At 58.4% G+C, this 19,173-nt stretch overlaps 3 protein-coding genes across 8 annotated transcripts in view; 1 reads left to right on the top strand and 2 right to left on the bottom strand.

The window, feature by feature from the left end:
* Positions 1-4,577, top strand: part of NFIX (nuclear factor I X) — a 98,050-nt gene extending 93,473 nt beyond the window's left edge. For all 5 annotated transcript variants that reach the window (XM_082621839.1, XM_082621837.1, XM_082621841.1 and 2 more), the window contains one exon: positions 370-4,577. In XM_082621839.1, the coding sequence (XP_082477965.1) occupies positions 370-384 (15 nt within the window). In that variant the 3' untranslated portion in view covers positions 385-4,577. The remainder of the gene's footprint in view (positions 1-369) is intronic.
* On the bottom strand, positions 3,130-8,097 carry LYL1 (LYL1 basic helix-loop-helix family member). Its single transcript, XM_082621845.1, has 4 exons — positions 7,826-8,097; positions 6,543-6,895; positions 6,368-6,459; positions 3,130-5,514 (listed from the first exon to the last, which is right to left on the bottom strand). Exons 2-4 carry the CDS (start codon positions 6,872-6,874, stop codon positions 5,099-5,101), a joined length of 840 nt encoding a protein of 279 aa, XP_082477971.1. The 5' UTR covers positions 6,875-6,895; positions 7,826-8,097; the 3' UTR covers positions 3,130-5,098.
* Positions 8,098-9,936: 1,839 nt separating this feature from the next.
* Positions 9,937-19,124, bottom strand: TRMT1 (tRNA methyltransferase 1). Of its 2 annotated transcripts, XM_082620261.1 has the most exons (17): positions 19,034-19,124; positions 18,527-18,811; positions 18,386-18,441; positions 18,035-18,177; positions 17,682-17,869; positions 15,571-15,686; positions 15,350-15,462; positions 12,915-13,063; positions 12,657-12,743; positions 12,503-12,572; positions 12,273-12,407; positions 12,095-12,180; positions 11,646-11,754; positions 11,483-11,559; positions 10,548-10,667; positions 10,309-10,438; positions 9,937-10,109 (listed from the first exon to the last, which is right to left on the bottom strand). In XM_082620261.1, exons 2-17 carry the CDS (start codon positions 18,784-18,786, stop codon positions 9,960-9,962), a joined length of 1,989 nt encoding a protein of 662 aa, XP_082476387.1. In that variant the 5' UTR covers positions 18,787-18,811; positions 19,034-19,124; the 3' UTR covers positions 9,937-9,959. The 2 variants fall into 2 exon arrangements, with proteins under 2 accessions (XP_082476387.1, XP_082476388.1); XM_082620262.1 differs by lacking the exon at positions 12,657-12,743.
* Positions 19,125-19,173: the final 49 nt, after the last annotated feature.

Raw genomic sequence — 19,173 nt, 5'->3', positions numbered from 1 at the left:
CCTGGCATCCTCCCCCACCCTCCAGGACCCACACAAAAACCTAAACAATTGGAAACATGGCCAGATCCCAGGTCTGTGCTTGTGCCAGTGCCAGCCACGGGGGTTCACCCGCTGGGCACGGTAACCACGAGAATGCCAGCTGGACTCTAGCACGGGAGGCAGGGTCTCTTGGGGGGTCAGGATTCCCATAGGAGGGACCGACAGAGTGGGGATGTACCTCTGCATGAGGTGTTGGTGTCCTTGGCTCTGCTGGAGCTGGACCCTCCAGGGGCCTCAGGAACCAGCCTGGAGTCACAGGACCAGGTGGGAGCAAGAAGGGACCTGCCCCTGCTATTCTCAATGTCACCTCTTTTTTTCGTCCCATTTCAGTCCTGGTTCCTCTGATAAGATCGACAAAAGAAATGGCAAAATGAAAAGAAGAGGTTCCTCAAAAGGGGGGAGAAGAAATTTTGAGACGTGGAAAAATCCCCCAGCCCAGCCCAGCCCCACCGAAAAGCAAAAATTAGACGTCGTCAGCCACTCAGCCCTTCTCTCCTCCAGCCCGGGGACCCCTGCAGGCCCCCAGAAGCAGCTCAGTTCTCGGAGAGCCTCAGAAGAGGTCTCGGTGGAGCTGTGCACCAGCAGCCAAGCAGAAAGAAACATGCAAAACGGACTCTGTCAAGTAGAGGACAGAAAGAAAGGATGCAGAACTGCCTTCCTCCCCCCACATCCCGTCCCGGCCTTCTGGGGAAGGAGCAAAATCCCCAAACAAAGCAACCAGCACAATTCTGAAGGGGTCTGTCCCCCACCCTCACCCTTCCTAGGGGAACCCCACCCTCGACTAGGGCCGGAGCTTCACTAGGGAGCTCAGAGGACCAGCTTGTAAAGATGATGGGGTGCAGATCCAGAGGGCTCTCCCCTCCAGACTCCACCCCCTCCCTCCCTCACTGCCTTTGCCTCTGGCTTCTTCCCCCAGCTGCTCTGGACCGGGTGAGGCAGGGTAGCCTCGATGTCCCTCTGCCCCACCCTCGGGCTAAAAGCCCCCCCAACCCCGGCTGGGCAGGGGGCATCTCCCGGAGCTAGTTTTGTGCTCCCAGAATGGAGGGTGTTCTACCACCCGACCCTGAGCTGCAGGGGCAGTTCCCCGGGCCCCAAACCCCTCTGTACAGTCCATAGGAAAAGGTCGGAATGCTCTAGACAGCCCATCCCAGCCTGGGACAGGTCCCCTCTTCCCTCTCTCCCAAGGCAGGCCAGGAAGGTCACCATCCTGACATGCTACAAGTGAGGGGAGGTGGGCCCCAGGTTGCCCCCACACCCCAGCCCCGCATGCAGGTGCCCTCGCTCTGCCCCATTGGTCCCTGCCCCTGCCCCTACGCAGACAGCCCTGCTGTGGCCGGGCCGGAGAGTGGAGCAGAAAGGGGACCCCGGAGTCGAGCGAGGAGGACGAGGCAGCCGCCGCTGCCGTTGGCTAAACCGCCACCTGCGCTAGGTAGGCGTCCTGCTTGCCGACTTTCAGTTCCTTTGGAGGGTGTTGGGTGTCGTCCTTTTTCAAAAGTGTTTTGGAGCTTTCTCTGCCTCCCCTTTCCCCCACACCACCCCCATGGCCACTTCTCTCTGGATTTCAGCTGTAATGTCTTTACTCTTTATTTAGGGGTGGGGCATTCATTGTTTCGGTCTTTTGCTGTTGCAATTGGGAACTCCTCCATTTGAGCAACTTGGGAACAATTTGGTAACACACCACAAGAAGTAGCTCTCCCCCACCACCACCACAGCCCCCTCCTCCCCCAAGGGATGGTTGGGGGCCTGTCCAGAGGGTCTTCAGAAGCCCCCCTGGGAGGGAGGGGAGCAAGAGCACACCCAGCCCGCCTCCAGGGTGTGACTTGGCCCCTCTGGCTTGTCTTTCTGTGCCTTACTCCCTCCTCCCTGCATCTTGGCCCCCTTCTGGAGTCCTTGTGCCTCTCTCTCTCTTTCTCTCTCCTTCTTAACTGTATGAAAACACAAAGCACAGGTCAGGATCCTCTGAAAGTCAATCAACCCAACGTTGCACCACATAGGGGTGGGTTATGGGCTTTATTTATTGTGAATCTAGTTTGTGAGGCTGTGGCCCCAAGCAAAGGGAGGGAAGGAGGGGAGGGAGGTGGCTGGAGAGGAGAGGAGAGCTCTTACCTGGGGCAAAAGGGGCCAGCTTGAGTGGTGCCTCCTTCCCAGCTGGAAGCCACAAGGTGGCTGGCCCCAGGGGTGGCTTTTGTTGGAATTTGAGCGAAGCCCCTCCCCCATCCGCGTGCAGCCCTCGAGGAGGACCGGGTCTGAGAAGCAGTGGATAGGGGAATCCGCGGGAGCCTGGGGGTCGTGGGGAGTAGGGCGGGGGGTGGGGGGCCGGGTGGGCCGGGCGTGACGCGCGGTCAAAGTGCAATGATTTTTCAGTTTGGTTGGCTAAACAGGGTCAGAGCTGAGAGGGGAGCAGAAGGGACCCCTGCCCCCCTGCCCGGCCGCACACGCCCCTTCCCTCGAAGACAATCGGGGCCGCGGGCGCGGTGGGTCCTCGGGGGCGGGGGTCTGCGGGGCGCCCGCCCAGGCGAGGTCGGAAGCTGCAGGCCAGCTGGGCCGGGGCGGGAGCGCGCCCTGCAGGGCTGCCGGGGTGGGCACGGGGGTTGGGGGCCGCTCCTTTCCTAAGTGTTGTTGTGAGGGGCAGGCGAGGGGCGACGAGGGCGACAGGAGATGTGGGGACGTGTTAGAAGAGAAAAAACCCACAAAAAATATATATGGGGGAAATGAACTTTTTTTTTTTTTCATTGAACCAAGTGCAATGCATCAGAGAGTTTTCCTATCTTTGTATGTTAAGAGATTAAGAAAAAAAATTCTATTTTTGTTGTAATGTCCTCGCGGCTCTGGGGACGCTAAAAGAACCGGGCCTGCCCCGCCTTGTGCGGGGGTAACGAAAGCTGAGTGTTTTTTCCTTTTTTTTTTTTTTTTGTTCTTTTTTTTTTTTAAGTCGTTTTCCTGCGTTGACGAGGATGATCTGGGGTTTTTATTTGTTTCGTCGTTCGTTCTCGGTTTCGGTGGGAGGGCTGAAGGAAACGTTCACATTTTAGAATTGAAAAATAAAAAAACAACACCTCGACATTAAAAAACCAACACAAGATCAAAAAGGAAAAGGACGAGAGAAAATTATTTTAAAGATAATTCAACATAAAAACCCTGGTGCTTCTTACATTATAAAGTACGTTTTAAAAAACCCACAAACTATTATACATAAGTTTATGAATCAATTAAATATCCTGCACTTGTTAGGAACACGCATATCCCTTCTTTGTTGAGTTTAACGGAACGGGACAGCGGCGTGCGCCCGGCGGCGGGCTGCTCTGGCCGCGGGTCTCCCCGGGCGCCCCCTCCCCGGGGCCCAGCGCCCCCTCCTCGCCCCATCCCCGTCCGGGCCCGGGGGCGCGGCGGCGGGTCCCCAGCCCCTCCCCCGCAGAGGTCAATGCCAACGAACAAACGTCCCCTCCCTCCCTCTCCAACCCGAGCGTCCTTCTTTGAGCCAGACGCCAACTTGACCCTCACCAGCATTATCAGGAGCGCGCTCAGCAAGTTGGTAGTTTCTCCCCTCCCCCGCCCCCCACCGCTTCCCTGGCGCCCGCGACTCAACATCACCCTCCCACCCCCACCCCGGTCACCCTCCGGGGAGTACGGGGAAGGCTCGACGCTCCAGGACAGGACCAGCCAAGCTGACAGGTCGATTCGCCCAGGCCCGCGCACGCACGCACGCACGCACACGGCCCCGCACACAGCCCCATCCTACCCTGCAACCAACCCCGTCGACTGCCTTACACACCCGCCCCCGCGCTGGCCGGCCGACCTAGTGCCTTGTTCTCACCCCCGTGCTGGCGGAGCGGACGCCGCGCTCTGGGTCCCAGAGGGGCCGGGTGGCTCAGACGACCCACCACTTCCCCACCCCGACCGTGCTGAACGGACACCCCCCCACACACACGAGAGAAAATAAAGGAGCAATAAAGTCACGAGAACTTTCGTCCCCCAATCGAGAGCCCGAGGGGCACCCCAGCCCCGCCTCTGCTCCCCCCACCCACCCTTGGGGCGCCCCCCTCCCCCCGCAAGCCAGCCTGGGCCAGCCCCGCTTCGGCCCCGGGAGATCCGTGCGCCCGACCAGCACCAGCATCGCGGACCGCAAAGGCCGCCCGTCCCGTCAAACAAGTTTCTTCTTAGGCTAAGAAACGCAGTATATACGAGTATCTCTATATATAGTACTAATGGATTTGGTGTGCTTCCCCCTTAGCGTCCCCGTCCCTCCGCTCCTCTTCCTTCAGCCTGGTCTCCCCCTCTCTGCCCTCCACCCCCGTCTCTGCACTGAGATACATAAGAAACAAGGGTAGTTTACTGTCTGTTTTGTTTTCTGGGTTTTCAGTGTCCTAGCGGAATGCAAGTAGGCAGCCAGCCCGTACGTTCCCTCTCCGCCCCGCCCCACCCCACCCCGCCCCCGTCACTGCGCTTCTGTTATACCATCTTTGCCTGACTCTCTCCGGCTTCTCCATTGAATGGCTAATGTGTATGTGAAATAAAGAAATAAAGAAAAACAAAAGCAAGAGCGCCTGAGCCTTCGGTAACGCGATCGTGCGGGACAGTTTCGGGATCGGTGGGGTGGGGCCGCCGCATGGATTCTGCGCCTCTCTCCTCCCGCCAGGCCGGCGGCCGCCACCGTCGAGGAGCGCGTATCTATTAGTCTCCGGGAGGGGGCGCCGGTGAGAAAGGAGTAGGCTCTCCGGTCCCTCCCCACCTCCCTCGGTGACCCCAGCACGGAAAAATACGGCACCACTTGGGTCCGATGACCGCTCTGACGTGTTGGTTCCCGGACCTCTCCCCCGGGAGGGGTACGCGGACAAGGCCACTTCCAGCGGGCGGTGGGCGATAAAAGGGTCTGCAGGGCCCCTGGGGGCGACGGTCGCCCTTCCAGACCCCCGGGCCCTTTCCCCTGTAGGGGACTCTTCACTGGTCCTTCTTCGGGGGAGTTATCTCCAGAGCAGGCGCTGAGCGTCGTTCGCCCCTTCCTGGACGGCCCTGGGTTGAGTTCCCAGTGCCCTTCTGCTCAGAGGCGACACCGTGGAGGTCATCGCACCTCCGGACTCACAGCCGCTTTTTCTGTCTTGATGGGTCGGCCCGCCCCACCGGGGCTGCCCTCGGGGCCGCCTGGGGGCGCGGGCTGCGGGCGCGCCACCACCTCGGCCCTGCGACAAGGCCCGCGGCGGGCGCCGTCGTCCAGGGCTCGGTGCGCCGGCCTTTTGCGGGGCCCTGGAGGGGCGGAGCCTGCGGCCAGAGCCGCTGCCTGGTCGCGCAGCAGCCGCACCAGGAAGCCAATGTATTTCATGGCCAGGCGGAGCACCTCGTTCTTGCTCAGCTTCCGGTCGGGCGGGTGCGTTGGCAGCAGTTTCCTGAGCTCGGCGAAAGCGCCGTTCACGTTCTGCTGCCGCCAGCGCTCCCGACTGTTGGTGAACACGCGCCGGGCCACCTTCTGGGGCTGATGCCCTGAGGACAGGAGTGGCAGGGTTGGCGCCATGGCCCGGGGGAGGCAGGCACCCCCACCTGCCCTTACTCCAGGCTCCCAGCACCCTCATGGGACTTCAACCCCGGCGGGGAGCTGGGGCTTTCTCCACCCAAGGGATACACACGTAGGACCCACGTGTAGCCCTCCTGCCAGTTAGCAGCCCCCGCAGCCCCACCTCTAAGCTGCCTAGACAAGGACTATCACAGGCCCAAGCTGCAGACAACTGAAGCCTTCTGTACCTCTGTCTAGACCTTGATGTTAAGGGCTGAAATTCTCTAGGGAATGTGGCTGCTGGTCTGGGGAGCTGTCCCTATGGTTCTCATTCTCATTCTGAGAGTTTCTCTCCCAGTGACTGTGGTGCCGTTCATGTCTCAGGTGGCCTTGTGAACTCCTGGTATATCTAAATGGCTGTGGTGTGTGATCACTGCCATGTGGTTGTGCTTGTGTGGCTAATTCCTGTGTGGCCATGGACCTCAGTGGCTGTGGTTGTGGTCCTGTGGCTCTCTGTCTTGTGTGGCTGTCTCTTGGATGGTTGCTGTCCCGTGGCTGTTTCCTGTGTGCCTGTTCATGTGCGTGGCTGTCATTTTGAAGCCCCCGTGCCATGCTGTGTTTTGCCGTGACTCTTTGTGGATCGTTGGGTGGCTGTGCTTGTGTGGAACTGGCCAGTTGTCTGTGATTTTGCACGTGGGTGTAACCTGCCTGAGTACTGAGCCCCTGTGTGGGCTGTCCTGTGTATGTCTGTGTGCAATGTCCCATAACCTTTCCCTGGGGAAGGTTATGTGACAGACGTGGGCCCCAGCAGAGATGGCTGGGTGAACACAAACCCATACTCACCCTCAGCCAGCTCCAGCTCACAATGGCTTGGTCTCCGCTTCAGCCGGCTGCTAGGGAAGATGCTGAAAGGTCCTGCCGGCCCAATGTAGAGGCTGTAAGGGGTCGTGGGTCACTAATGCCTTGTGGGTAAGGACCCTGACCCCGGATTCCCCCCAGGCCCCAGTCCCCCACTGACCTGTTGAGGAAGGGGTGAGGGTGGTAATGCAGGGCCAGGGGCGCTGGGGCGGTTCCCAGGGTGGAGAGTTGCAGCAGCGGGGGACGGAGGGTGCTTAGTTCCGTGGTGGCCATGGCTGCCCCTGGGGGCCTGGTGTGGCCCAGGCTGATCACTGGCACTCCAGGGGGCAGCCTGGGTGGCGAGGAGCCTCTGTGGCCCACCTCCTCCGCCTTTGGGGGGCCAGGCGAGGCAGGCTTTGGGGGCGGGGCAGGCACTGGGCTGGGGGCACACACCATCTTGGCCTTCTCGGTCATGGTGGGGCCCACCTCTGCCTGGGCCTCGGGCGGGCACATGGACCCCGAGGGGGTGCTCACCTGTGGGAGGAAGGAAGCCAGTGGGGAGGGGGGAATCAGAAGCCACTCCCCACCCTTAGCCCAACAGAGCCCTCAAATGGGAGGAAGAGTGGAGGGGATGGCAGTTCAGTGGGCAAAGGCAGATGCAGTGTGGGCCCAGAAACTACCAGGACATGGGAGGGGGTCCAACACAAGGACAGGAGGTGCCCACTGAGGTGCTGGGCAGCACTGAGCTCAGCAGTGCTGCTTCTGAGCTGTTTGTGACCCATGAGGCCTTAGTTGTAGAGCCCCTGAGCAAATTTCCCTTCTTCCAGAATCCCCTCTCGCCTGGAGCCTGGAGGGAAGGGCAAGGCAGGGAACCCATGATGGACCCTTTGACCACAGGATGCCCCTGTAACCCTCACATCTGATCCCAAGACCCTTCATTGACACCATGGACCTTGGAATCCCTCCACAATTGACTGACCCTTCATTGACCACTACCCCCTGGCTGACCATGTGGCCCTCAGCTATAACCCTGAGGCTCTTCCCATTGTCTCCATGTCAGACCCTGAAAGTCCTCCATAATCACTCCAGTGACCACGCCCCCACCCGCTGAAAATGTCCCCTTTACGAACCCTGTGACCCCACTGCTGACACTGACTGCAGATGCTAACCCTACTGCCCAGCACAGAGTCATGCCCCAATCCTCCCTCTGGCTCTTGTGTCCTCCCTGCCCCCCATCAGTGCACCCTGCTTCCACATCCCTGTTCACTCTTGGCCTCATGGCCTGGCGTGTCCCAGCAACGTCTGGGATTCCTGGCCCCTCTGCCCTGTCTTCCCTAGGTAGGCCCTGGGGAAGCTGGCCTGGTCTTTCACTTAGTGGGCCCCCTAGATGAATGAAGGAAGGAACGAATGAATGAATGCAGGCGGGTCCGGGATCCCCCAATTTCAGGCCCACGCCACTCTTACCCCAGCACTGCTCCGGATGCCTGCTGATGGCCGTGACTCTGTCCTTCAGGTCCAGGATGTGGTTCCGACTTCAGGCAAGGCACCACCGCCCGCTCGGGCCTCTGCGCTCCGTGCTGCTGGCAGCCGGAGGCCCTGTCTGGGCCGCAGCATCAGGCCGCCCCGCTTCCTTGGCTCCCAAGGGCCACCGCGGTGGCGGCGGCAACAGGGTAGGTCCCTCCAGGGAAAGTGAGCAGCTCCGGGCCGCCTGCCCTCTCCCCGCCCCTGGCGGCCGGGTTTCCTCCCTCTCACCCCTGGCGCAGCGGCCGGAGGATGCTGGGCCAGTGCAGATAAGGGCCTGGCTGCCTGGCCGCGCCTGATAAGGAGCCGGACTGACCCCGGAGGAAACCAGCGGGCGGGGATCTCCTAGCGCGGGCCTCAAGTCCCCGCCCCCAGCCGGCACATGCAGGACTGAGTGTCACCCCTCAAGGCCTCACCTTCCATCCCCCCAGGCACTGAAGGATCCCAGCCAGGGTGCACACCCCTAGGAGTGAGGTGCCCAGTTGCATGCAGAAGGGACACTGAGGCAGGGATGGATGCAGTGGTCCCTATGTCACTTGGGTCTGTCCTCCAGCTTTGAATACCCCTTGCTGTGTCCGTGCTGATGGGGGTGGAGGAAAGCTCTTTCCGGCCCTGCTGGGGCCTCGTGACCCAGGGGCCCCCTTCTCCTCTCCTCACCCTGCCTGGTTCCTCTTTCTACAGAGTGCCTCCCCGCCTTTCTGCAAACCCCACCCTGGAGTGGGGCACTGACTGGAGGGCAGTTCTGACAGTTTGGCCTTGGGTGTCCAGCCTAGGCAGGTGTCTTGCCCCCCCCCCCCCGCCCCGTGCACTATGCACACCACCTTTCCAGGCCCAGGACGGTGAGGGGAAGTGCCACAGCTGGGGGAGATTTCCTCCGATGCCAGAGCTGGCAGAACCTTCTAATAGGTGCCTCCCCAGCAGGTCCCCACAATCCTGGGACGCTACGTCACAGGATCACATAGCCCCAACTCAGAGGTCCTTGGCCCTCATCTCACAGTGGGGGCCACTTCAGGGTGGACAGTGATAAAGAGGCATTGGGTAACTATCTTGGAATGGTGGTAAAGCTCAAGATCCTGCTGGGCCTCACAAACGGACAGTTGTACTTTGCCCAGTGAATATCTGGGTGACTGCAGGAGCCCCAGGCAGGCCCTGAGCTGCCACCCAGCACCGAACTATCGCCCCCATCTCAGGAATCAGGTGAAGCCCAGGACCCCACAAGCAACCTTCCTACTGTCCCAGGGAAGCAAGAGTACAGTTCTAAACATACGAGTTAACTCTGGTATCCCTACAAGGTGGGTTCTGGAATTAGGTTCATTTTACAGATGGGGATGAAGCAAGGTAAAGGGTGCTTGCAGGGTCCCACAGCTACCACGTGGCAGGTTGGGGATTCTGCCCCAGGCCTCTTCGTTAATGCTGCCACCCGCCCCTGCCCTGGGGGGAGGGATTGCAGCAGGCTGCCGGGTGCCTCAGTGTGTGAGCCCGAGGGACCGCAGGGCAGGAAGCACCTGGTCTGGAGCGGATGCATGAGGCGCCTGGTTCCGGTCCGGCTTCCGCCACCGGGGCCCGGGCGGGAACTGGGCCAGAGACACCAGGCGGCGAGGTGGCGGCGGCGGGGGCGCGAGTCCATAAGCGGGCGCGGGGTCTAGAACACCAGCCTGCGCGCGTGCCTGCGTCCAGGGGGCGCGCCCACGCTGGGAGGGTGGGAGGAAGGGGAAGGGGGTAAAGGTCCCTGCGGGCGTGAGCGCACGGCTGCCGCCCCGTGGCCACCTCGGGGACGGCAGGCGCCAGAAAATGGGTGGCTAGGCACCTTGCAGGAAGACGATCAGCTCCCCATCTCCTCAATACAGAGAACACTCCAGTCAGAAACAATGACAACACCTCATTCAGGCAGGGACAAACACAGCCCAGATGCACAGAGCTCCCCAAGGGAGTTAAAACAGATGGACAGAGGAACAGACTCCAGACAAGCAGCTGAAGAGATGGACAGAGCCCCTCCAGCAGATGGACAGACACACCACAGGCAGCCTCCCCATTCAGACAAATGACAGTCAGGGGAAAGTGAAAAGTCTTTATTGGCTCAGTCTTCGCCTGGACCAGCAGCAGCCCCAGGCCCAAGGGGGTTCTGGTTGGGGGCCTCTGGACAGTCAGTGGGGGTGGCTTCAGCAGTGGCCTTGGGTGTCAGGGGGCTATGCGAGTAGCAGCACTGGTCCCCCCGCTGACAGGTGCCCTGGTGGGAGTATGATGGGTGTGAATAAACCCTGGCCCGGACCTCAGCAGCCTCTGCTAGGTTCCTTCCCTGGATGGGGAGCTCACTCCCACACACTTGCCTGGCCCCAGTTCTCCCAGCCCTGCCTGCCTATTGGCCCAGCCCCGTTGCTGGGAGGCAAACCCATGTGTGCTTCAGTGGGGGCTGGGGGGCACCTCACCTCCTTGAACCTCTTGCAGGGAAATGTCTTGAGCTGGGCAGCCCGCTGGGCCAGGTCCTCATCTGGCTCCTTTCGCTTATTTTGGAGCAGCTTGCGTCTCTCTTCCATAGCTTCGCCTGCTGCCTTGCCTCTGTGTAGGGAGATGGGTAGCGGGGGCTCCATCTGGCCTCTGTGCCCACTCCCCCCAGGCAAGCCCCACCCCCCCAGGCAAGCCCCACCCCCATCCCACTCTCACTCACTGTGGCCGGGCACGGGGCCGGGGACCCCAGTTGGCCTCGGGGTTGGCCTGGAAGCGCTTGAGTCCTCGCTGGCGGGAGCTGGGGTTGGCATCGTCCCGGATGGTGAAGTTGGCCTGCAGCCTAGGGAAATGAGGGTGGGGGCTGAAGGGCATCTGCCAGGCAGGCGGGCACACACTGCCCAGGCCGCCTGCCCACCTCAGTGCAGCTCGATGTGCTTTGGGAAAACTGTGTCTGCAGACGTCAGGTTTCTATCGTTCATTTAATAAACATTTATCAAGTGCCTACAGTGTGCCTAAAATCTGCTGCCAGTAAAGCTGACATTCTAATGCACAAGACAGGCAAGCAATGGGGCAAATCAGAAATCAGCAAATTATAACGTGTGAGGGCATGAGATTAAGAGTTTTGGGGAAAAGAGAGCACGGTAGAGGGAATGGGGAGTCTGGGAAGGAGTGCAGCAAGGACACCGGAAGAAGGTTCAGGAAGAGCCATGAGGGGACCTGAGGAGGGCTGTGCCTGGTGAGTTTGGGTGAGGAGGCCAGTGTGGAGTTGGGGGGGTGGACGAATGAGGACAGGGAGGTGAGGGGGAGATGGTGCAGGGCCTGCAGATAGAACTGTTTCTAGTGAGTCAGGTGGGAGCCACGGAGGGTTCTGAGCAGAGGAGGGACGGGATCTGACTTGTGCTCACAGGTGCCCTCTGGCCGCTGCGGGGGGAAGAGAATGTGGGGGGAGGAGAGCTGGGGGACCAGGGTGAAGGCCACTGCACTGGTCCAGGTGAGCAGTACTGGGGCCAGAATAGAGTGAGGGCAGAAGGGGAGGGAGACAAGTGGATGAATTCTGGATCTCACTTGAAGAATGAGCATGTGTCTGTGAGGAGAAGGGTCTGTGTCGTCTACTTCCTGTGCCTGTGGGCAGCCGTATCCGTGCCATGCCCCTACCTGGGCTCCACACTGAGAATGCGGAACGCCGGACTGGTCTCCGACAGGCGCTCCCGTTTCACCGGACACTCCTTCTCCTGGGAGGCAAAGGTCAGAGGTCAGAGGATGCTGGCACTGACCATCCCCTGCCTTCCCAATTCCATCTGGTCAGGCCTGGCCTCACCCAGCAGCGCATGATGTCCCAGAGGGCCGAGGAGGGGGCGTCCGTCTTCACGGCATTCTTACAGGCGTGGGAGAGGGAGACCCGGAAGCCAGCATGGAGGAGGGCAGACCTGGGGACCGGGAGGGATTGTGAGGGGGAGGGGAAGGCTGGACCCCAAAGTCAGTGCTGACCTCTGTGTGAGTGTGACCCTTGTTTCACAGACTGGCATGGCTGCATGCCTCCTGGTGACTACATTGCCTGCATAATGCCAGCCACCTTAACGGTAAGACTATCCCACTGGCCAGGGCTCATGGCTTCTAAGAGCTGTTCTAAGCTCTTGTGCATGAGAAGCCCTAGACCTGGGTTATGTTGGATCTCCATTTTATAGGGGACTCCAGTCCAAGAGGGACCCGACTTGCCCAAGGGCACCCAGGGGTCAGGCACAGGCTCCACCCCGGGCCCGGCCTCACCTCAGCTGCAGGAGCCTGGGCGTGCTGCAGTGGATGGTGCTGCTCAGCTGGTCCAGCGTGTAGTAGAGAGGTACATCCAGGAGCTCCTGCGAGAGAGGACGGGATGGGTGTGGGGCGGACCGAGGAAGGATGGCTGGGCGCCAGCAGAGCCTCCTCCCCGTCACGGCGCGGTCCCCACCTCAGCGACGACACTCAGGACGCCACGGATCCGCTCAGCGGTGTGGAAGCGGCCAGGGTTGGCACTCACAGCCTCTAGGACATGGCCCACGAAGTCTAGGTCGTGGAGGGGCTCTGCCCACATGGGGCCACCAAGCTGTGGACACACAGGGACCAGATAAGCAGGGATCAGGACAGCCAGAACCCCCGCCTTCCCCTGGCCTTTGCCCCCGCACCCCTGCCCAGCCCCACCTGGTGTCGCTGCCCACAGTGCTCACACTCTGGGGCCACAGGGGGACCGCAGGCTGCAGAGAACTTGACCCTGCACAGAGAGGGGTGAGGTTGGGGGTGGTGACCCTGGCTGGGATGCCCCCTTCACCTTCCTCCCCATCTCACCCTTGCTCACCGGCCACCAGAGGCTCCTGATGCTTTGCCAAGGCGCTGGAGGTGGAACGCCCCGCAGCCCACACACTGGAACACCAGCGCCTGCTTGCTGTGGGAGCCAAGGGTGGCCACCAATTCCTAGAATTGCCACCACACCCCCACTCTTCCCTCAGGCTGACTGGGTCCCCTTTGGGCTCCCCAGGGCAGCCTTCCCTCCCCTCGCCCCGGGAAAGGCCCCGTTACCTTCCTTACCCATCACCCTTCCCTGCCCCAGGCTAACCTGGCCGAGGCCTTGACCTTGGCCTGGCCGGTGAAGACACGAACAAAAACGCGCACGTAGAAGTCAGCGCTGATGCTGAGCAGCGGCACCACAAAGCGCTGGTAGCAGTTGGCGTGGAGGTCCAGGCTGTGCAGGACAATCCTCAGGGCCTGGCGTGGGGGATGGGTGCCAGCCATCAGTCCTGCCCCCGCTGCCACCTCCCCTACAGGGAGCCACACAAGGTGCTCGCAAGTACAGGGTCAGGGCCGGCTCCCTGGGTCCTCAGCCCAGCCCTGAGTGACCCTTGGCAAGTGAGAGCCTCAGTTCCCGCATCCATGAAATCACACAAGTCTGTCTTTTTTTTTTTTTTCTTTTTTGTGGTACGCGGGTCTCTCACTGCTGTGGCCTCTCCCGTTGCGGAGCACAGGCTCCGGACGTGCAGGCCCAGCGGCCATGGCTCACGGGCCCAGCCGCTCCGCGGCATGTGGGATCCTCTCGGACCGGGGCATGAACCCGTGTCCCCTGCATCGGCAGGTGGACTCTCAACCACTGTGCCACCAGGGAAGCCCCCCAGTCTGTCTCTTTAAGGCCCTGGCACTAAATGATTAAGGAAGGGACTTCCCTGGCGGTCCAGTGGTTAAGACTCCATGCTCCCAGTGCGGTGGGCATGGGTTCCATCCCTGGTGAGGGAACTAAGATCCCACATGCCATGCAGCACGGCCCTCCCCACCAAAAATAAGGAAAGCACAGGCCCAGTAAACCAAACCTCTTCCAACTAGCATTCTCAGCATGCCCCATGCTGTGTGATGTGGCACAAGGACCTGCATTCCTCTGGGCAGGATACTGGGTGCTGCGAACTACTGGGGCCTTCTCCTTGCCAGAGGCTGCGGTAAGGCTCTGACACGGGAAAGGAGGCAGCATTTTCCAGACCGACCTGACAACCGGGTTCCTTAAGGAACAAGGACAAGAGCCCTCCTTTCCCAGCCCCTCAGCATAGCCAACCCTACCTTCTTGGATCCCCATAGCAACCTGGTGGGGTCTGGGTCATCATCATACCCATTTCACAGATGCAAAAACAGAGGCCCAGAAAAGGTGAAGTCATTTGCCCAAAGCCACCAGCAAAACTAGGACCTGAACACAGAACCAAATGCAAACCTGGAAAAACTGCCTTTAAAAAATAATTCTGTGGGCTTCCCTGGTAGCGCAGTGGTTGAGAGTGCGCCTGCCAATGCAGGGGACACAGGTTCGTGCCCGGGTCTGGGAAGATCCCACATGCCGCGGAGCGGCTGGACCCATGAGCCATGGCCACTGAGCCTGCGCGTCCGGAGCCTGTGCTCCACAGCGGGAGATGCCACGACAGTGAGAGGCCTGCATACCGCAAAAAAAATAAATAAATAAAATAAATAACAATAATTTTGTGGACAACCCTGACGGCACAGTGGTTAAGAATCTGCCTGCCAATGCAGGGGGCAAGAGTTTGATCCCTGGTCCAGGAGGATCCCACATGCTGCGGAGCAACTAAGCCCGTGCACCCCAACTACTGAGCCTGCACTCTAGAGCCCGCGTGCCACAACTACTGAGCCCACACGCTGCAACTACTGAAGCCTACATACTCTAGGGCCTGCGTGCTGCAACTACTGAGCCCGTGTGCTGCAACTACTGAAGCCCACGCGCCTAGAGCCCGTGCTTGGCAACAAGAGAAGGCACCGCGATGAGAAGCCACGCACAACGAAGAGTAGCCCCGGGTCGCCGCAACTAGAGAAAGCCCGCGCGCAGCAATGAAGACCCAAAGCAGCCAATAAATAAATAAATAAGAAGCATAAAATTAAAGATAATAATAATAATAATAATAATTTTGTGGGAGTTCCCTGGTGGTCTAGTGGTTAGGATTCCAGGCTTTCACTGCTATGGCCTGGGTTTAATCCCAGGTCAGGCAACTGAGATCCTATAGGTCATGCAGTGTGGCAAAAAAAAAAAAAAAAAAAAAAAAAAAAGAAAGAAAGAAAGAAAGAAAAGAAAATTGCAAAGTTGTTGAAGTAGAGAATACTAGAAAGAATAATGTAATCACCCACTCTTATCCTGGGCAAAACTACTGCCCACCCCACCGCCAAAGGACCATATTTGGCAGCCATGCTCTCAGGAACTATGCGGGTTAAAGAACGCGCTTGTTGGGACTTCCCTGGTGGCGCAGTGGCTGAGACTCTGTGCTCCCAATGCAGGAAGCCCGGGGTCGAGCCCTGGTCAGGGAACTAGATCCCACATGCGTGCCGCAACTCAGAGTTCGCATGCCACAACTAAGGAGCCCGCCTGCTGCAACTAAGACCCAGCACAACCAAAAAAATAAATAAATAGATAAATATTTTTTAAAAAACAAAGAACGTGCTTGTCATCGAAATCCTGGGATGGATCTGGCCAAGCAGGTCTGGGGGTGAGAGGAGAGTTGGGAGGTCCCTCACCATCTCGTGGCAGGCCCGGCTCTTGAGGGCCATGGCCCCATACTTGCTGTAGCATGTCTCCCCACTGTTCCCCGCCAGCACTGCCATGTCTGTGCAGGTCACACACAGCAGCCCTGTGGGGAGGGACCCGGCAGTGAGGACTCTCCAACACCCCAAGCCCTGTTCAGTACATAACCCCCCCAACCCATCCCCACCCCGCCCCTGCATCAGGCTGGCCTCACCTCCTTCACTCACAGCCTGCACAGCTGCATCCAGGAAGGGGGCGGGGCTGCCATAGGGGTCCAGGTCAATGACATCAAACCGCTCCGACGCCTTCTGATGCTGGTACATCAGCATCCTAGGAGCGAGAGGGCCAGGTCCTCAGCCCCCTGCACCAGGGACCCGTGCTGTTCCCTACACATGTTCACTCATACAATGCGATGGTTTTGGCCTGGACTTGGGGGCCGGCTGTGCAGCTTCAGATCCTGGCTTATCCATCTGCTAGCTATATTAACTTTTCCTCCTTGGGTCTGTCTACCTATCTAACAGCGGCAATAATAATAGGGAATTCCCTGGCGGTCCAGTGGTTAGGACTCCGTGCTTTCACTGCCGAGGGCCTGTGTTCAATCCCTGGTCGGGGAACTAAGATCCCATAAGCCATGCAGCACGGCCAAAAAAAAAACCTCAAAACAAAAAAACAGAAAAACAAGATGGCAATAATAATAGCCAATACTGATGTAGCACATATTTACCCAACACTGTTTCAAGCGGTTTACAAATGTATTAACTCATTTAGTCACACAATCTTCAACAGATTTGAAACTATTGTTGTTCTTTGCAGGTGAGAAAATGCAAATGCTCCTGACCATGTAATTTATAACTGCAACCCTTCCTTTGTCCATCCCTTGTACCCTGTTATTTCACCCCTGCCTCCAGCACTTCTCACCTCTAGTTTACTACACAGTTTATTTATTTGTCATAATTATTGGTTATCATCTGTGTTTCCTATTAGATTCTTTTTTTAAAAAAAAACGATTTATTTACTATTTATTTATTTATTTTTATTTATTTTGGGCTGTGTCGGGTCTTTGTTGTGGCACGCGGGCTCTTCGTTGTGGTGCGTGGGCTTCTCTCTAGTTGTGGCCTGAGTGTTTTCTCTCCTCAATTGTGGCACGCGGGTTGCAGAGCGTGTGGGCTCTGTAGTTTGTGGCACGCGGGCTCTAGTTGAGGCGCGCGAGCTCAGTAGTTGTGGTGCATGGCCTTAGTTGCCCTGCGGCAATGTGGGATCTTTGTTCCCTGACCAGGGATCGAACCCACGTCCCCTGCATTGTAAGGTGGATTCTTTGTCACTGGACCACCAGGGAAGTCCTCCTATTAGATTCTAATATGGTCAAGAAAGCAAATATTTTTAATTCATTTATTTTCTGTAAAGGGTCAGGTAGTAAGTATTTTAGGCTTTTGGGGAGACATATGGTCCCTATCACATATTCTTCTTTTTCTAAACCTTTAAAAATGTGAAAAACATTCTTAGATGGCAGGCCATAAAAAAACAGGCTGTGGGCCTCGCCCGCTGTAGTTTGCTGAGCCCTGCATTATGAACTCCACAAGGTCAGGGATTTTGTCTGTATTGTTTACCGATGCAGTCCTGACAGGAAGAATGGTCCCTGGGGACTTCCCTAGTGGTGCGGTGGTTAAGAATCTGCCTGCCAATGCAGGGGACATGGGTTCGAGCCCTGGTCCAGAAATATCCCACATGCTGCGGAGCAACCAAGCCTGTGTGCCACAACTACTAAGCCTGTGCTCTAGAGCCCTCGAGCCACAACTACTAAGCCCACGTGACACAACTACTGAAGCCTGCATGCCTAGAACTCATGCTCCACAACAAAAGAAGCCACCGCAATGAGAAGCCCGTGACCCATGACAAAGAGTAGCCCCCGCTCACCGCAACTAGAGAAAGTCCACGTGCAGCAACGAAGACCCAACGCAGCCAAAAATAAATTAATTAATTTATTAAAAAAAAAAAAAAGAATGGTGCCTGGCACTGGATATACACTGGTTCACTTGATTGAATAAAAGTACAAGAAGTTGAGTCTAAAATGGAGACCATAATGGTACTTATTTCCACCTCCGAGCACAAGCCACACAGCTATAATCAGTAACCCCTATAAAATACAGCAACCCCTATAAAACTACTGTCCTTGTTTTATAGACAAGGAAACTAGGGGCTCTAAGAGGCTGAGGCCACTCTCCCAAGGTCACAGAGCAAGGCTATGACACAGCCAGGATTTGACCCCAGGGACCTTTGTTCCAGAAAGCACCTTCCAGCAGCTAGCCTCTACCGCCCAGCACCTACCGGGCATCTGCCTGGCTGGGCTGTACAAGGTGGGCCACATCGTTGAGCTGCACATTACGGTGTATGAGATCCACGGCTCGGGCAGAGGCATCATTGGCAACCACGGATCGGAGCCCAGGCACCTCTAGCGCAAAGCGAATGGAACGTAGGCCAGAGGCTGCCAGGCCTTCCAGCACTCGCAGGCCTTCCTGTTGGAGTAAGCAGGGAGCCCCACTCACATCCATGCCTCCATCCTCTGCTGGGCGCCAAGGAGCCCCCCCTCCCAGCTCCTATCACTCTCCCCCTCCAGGAGCCTTCCTTCTTTTACCACCCACTGGACTCCAGGGCTGCTACCTCCTATGTTCAGGCCCCACCTCGCAGACATCCCGCACGGCAGCTGTTCGAGGTTGGTCTCCCGGGGCCAGGTTTGCACCCTCTTTCAGTTCAGCCTTGTCCTCCTCTTGCTCCGACAAGTCCACGACCACCTTTTGCACATCCTTCTCACCTGGCACCTTGACTGCAACCATCCAGAAGCACAAGTTAGGGGATATCAAAGAGCCATCTGAGAAACCTCCCCCAAAGTCCCTGGAGAAAGGCAGAGATGCAGAGCCCAGGGCCTGCTATACGGCTGGAGTCTTTCTGGAAGGTAAGGGAGAGAAGGGGCGGGGCAACGAGAGAGCTCTGCGTGACACCCCAGCCCACCAGGAGCCTGGACCTCTACTCACTCTGGATTCCTTTGGCCCCAAGCTGAATGCGAGCAAACTCGGTAATCACAGCACATCTGCGGGAGACGGAGAGTCAGCTCACACCCCTTCATCCTCATAGACCCACTGCCCTCTGCCAAGCTGACCCCGGACCCTGCTCACGTCAGGTCCCGGTTGAACTCCTGCACTGGGTTGTAGAAAACTTCGTTTGCGCTGGGGAAGACGATCTTGGCGGCCCCCTCAGTGACCGTCGTCTCCTGAACCTCAGGTGGGCGCTCTTCTCCGCAGGGCTCGGTGCCATTCTCCATCGCCGCTGGATTTGGCGGCCCTTGGGGCTGCCCCTCCATAAACCGGGCTCTAGAGAAGCTGCGGGCGGAGCGGAGAGTCAGGCTTAGCCACAGAACGATCCTCGCACGGGACATCCGCGGGCGCCTCTGCCCGCCAAGCCTAGTTCGGAGGGCGGGGGAGAGAATAGCCAAAGCATCAGAGAGCTGCTTTCCTGGCCGGATGGCCTACACAAGTGTAAATTAGGGACTAAGGAAACCCTGTGACCTCAGTAAATTGACACCACCCCCCGTCTTTAGAGGACTGTCCCTGAGAAGCCGGAAGCCCTCGAGCGGGCCCACCCATGGTCCGGATTCCTCCCCGCGTCGCCCAGGCCCCCCTCACCTTCTCTTGCGGCACCGAAAACCAAATTGGTCTCGGTGCACGTTTCCCCAGATTAGGACCTGGGCGCCGCCATGTTGGCACAGTGGGAGGGCAGATCATGTGACAGAATTTAGTCAATCATTGATGCTACCTATAGTGGG

The sequence above is a fragment of the Mesoplodon mirus genome (assembly GCF_964341445.2).
Source record: "Mesoplodon mirus genome assembly, chromosome: 5".
In the NCBI taxonomy this organism is placed as follows: domain Eukaryota; kingdom Metazoa; phylum Chordata; class Mammalia; order Artiodactyla; family Ziphiidae; genus Mesoplodon; species Mesoplodon mirus.
This window is presented reverse-complemented; position numbering and strand designations above follow the sequence as displayed.

What these genes read in the sequence shown, in the direction of transcription:
- LYL1 (XM_082621845.1), bottom strand. Translation starts at nt 6,874, where the DNA reads ATGTGCCCGCCCGAGGCCCAGGCAGAGGTGGGCCCCACCATGACCGAG. An exon ending in CCTCACCCCTTCCTCAACAG is followed by an intron (nt 6,460 to 6,542) that starts GTCAGTGGGGGA and finishes GACCCCTTACAG; the next exon opens with CCTCTACATTGGGCCGGCAG. An exon ending in TGAGCTGGAGCTGGCTGAGG is followed by an intron (nt 5,515 to 6,367) that starts GTGAGTATGGGT and finishes TCCTGTCCTCAG; the next exon opens with GGCATCAGCCCCAGAAGGTG.
- TRMT1 (XM_082620261.1), bottom strand. Translation starts at nt 18,786, where the DNA reads ATGTCCCGTGCGAGGATCGTTCTGTGGCTAAGCCTGACTCTCCGCTCC. An exon ending in CCGTGCGGGATGTCTGCGAG is followed by an intron (nt 17,870 to 18,034) that starts GTGGGGCCTGAA and finishes TTACTCCAACAG; the next exon opens with GAAGGCCTGCGAGTGCTGGA. An exon ending in TCCTGAGTGTCGTCGCTGAG is followed by an intron (nt 12,181 to 12,272) that starts GTGGGGACCGCG and finishes CCTCTCTCGCAG; the next exon opens with GAGCTCCTGGATGTACCTCT.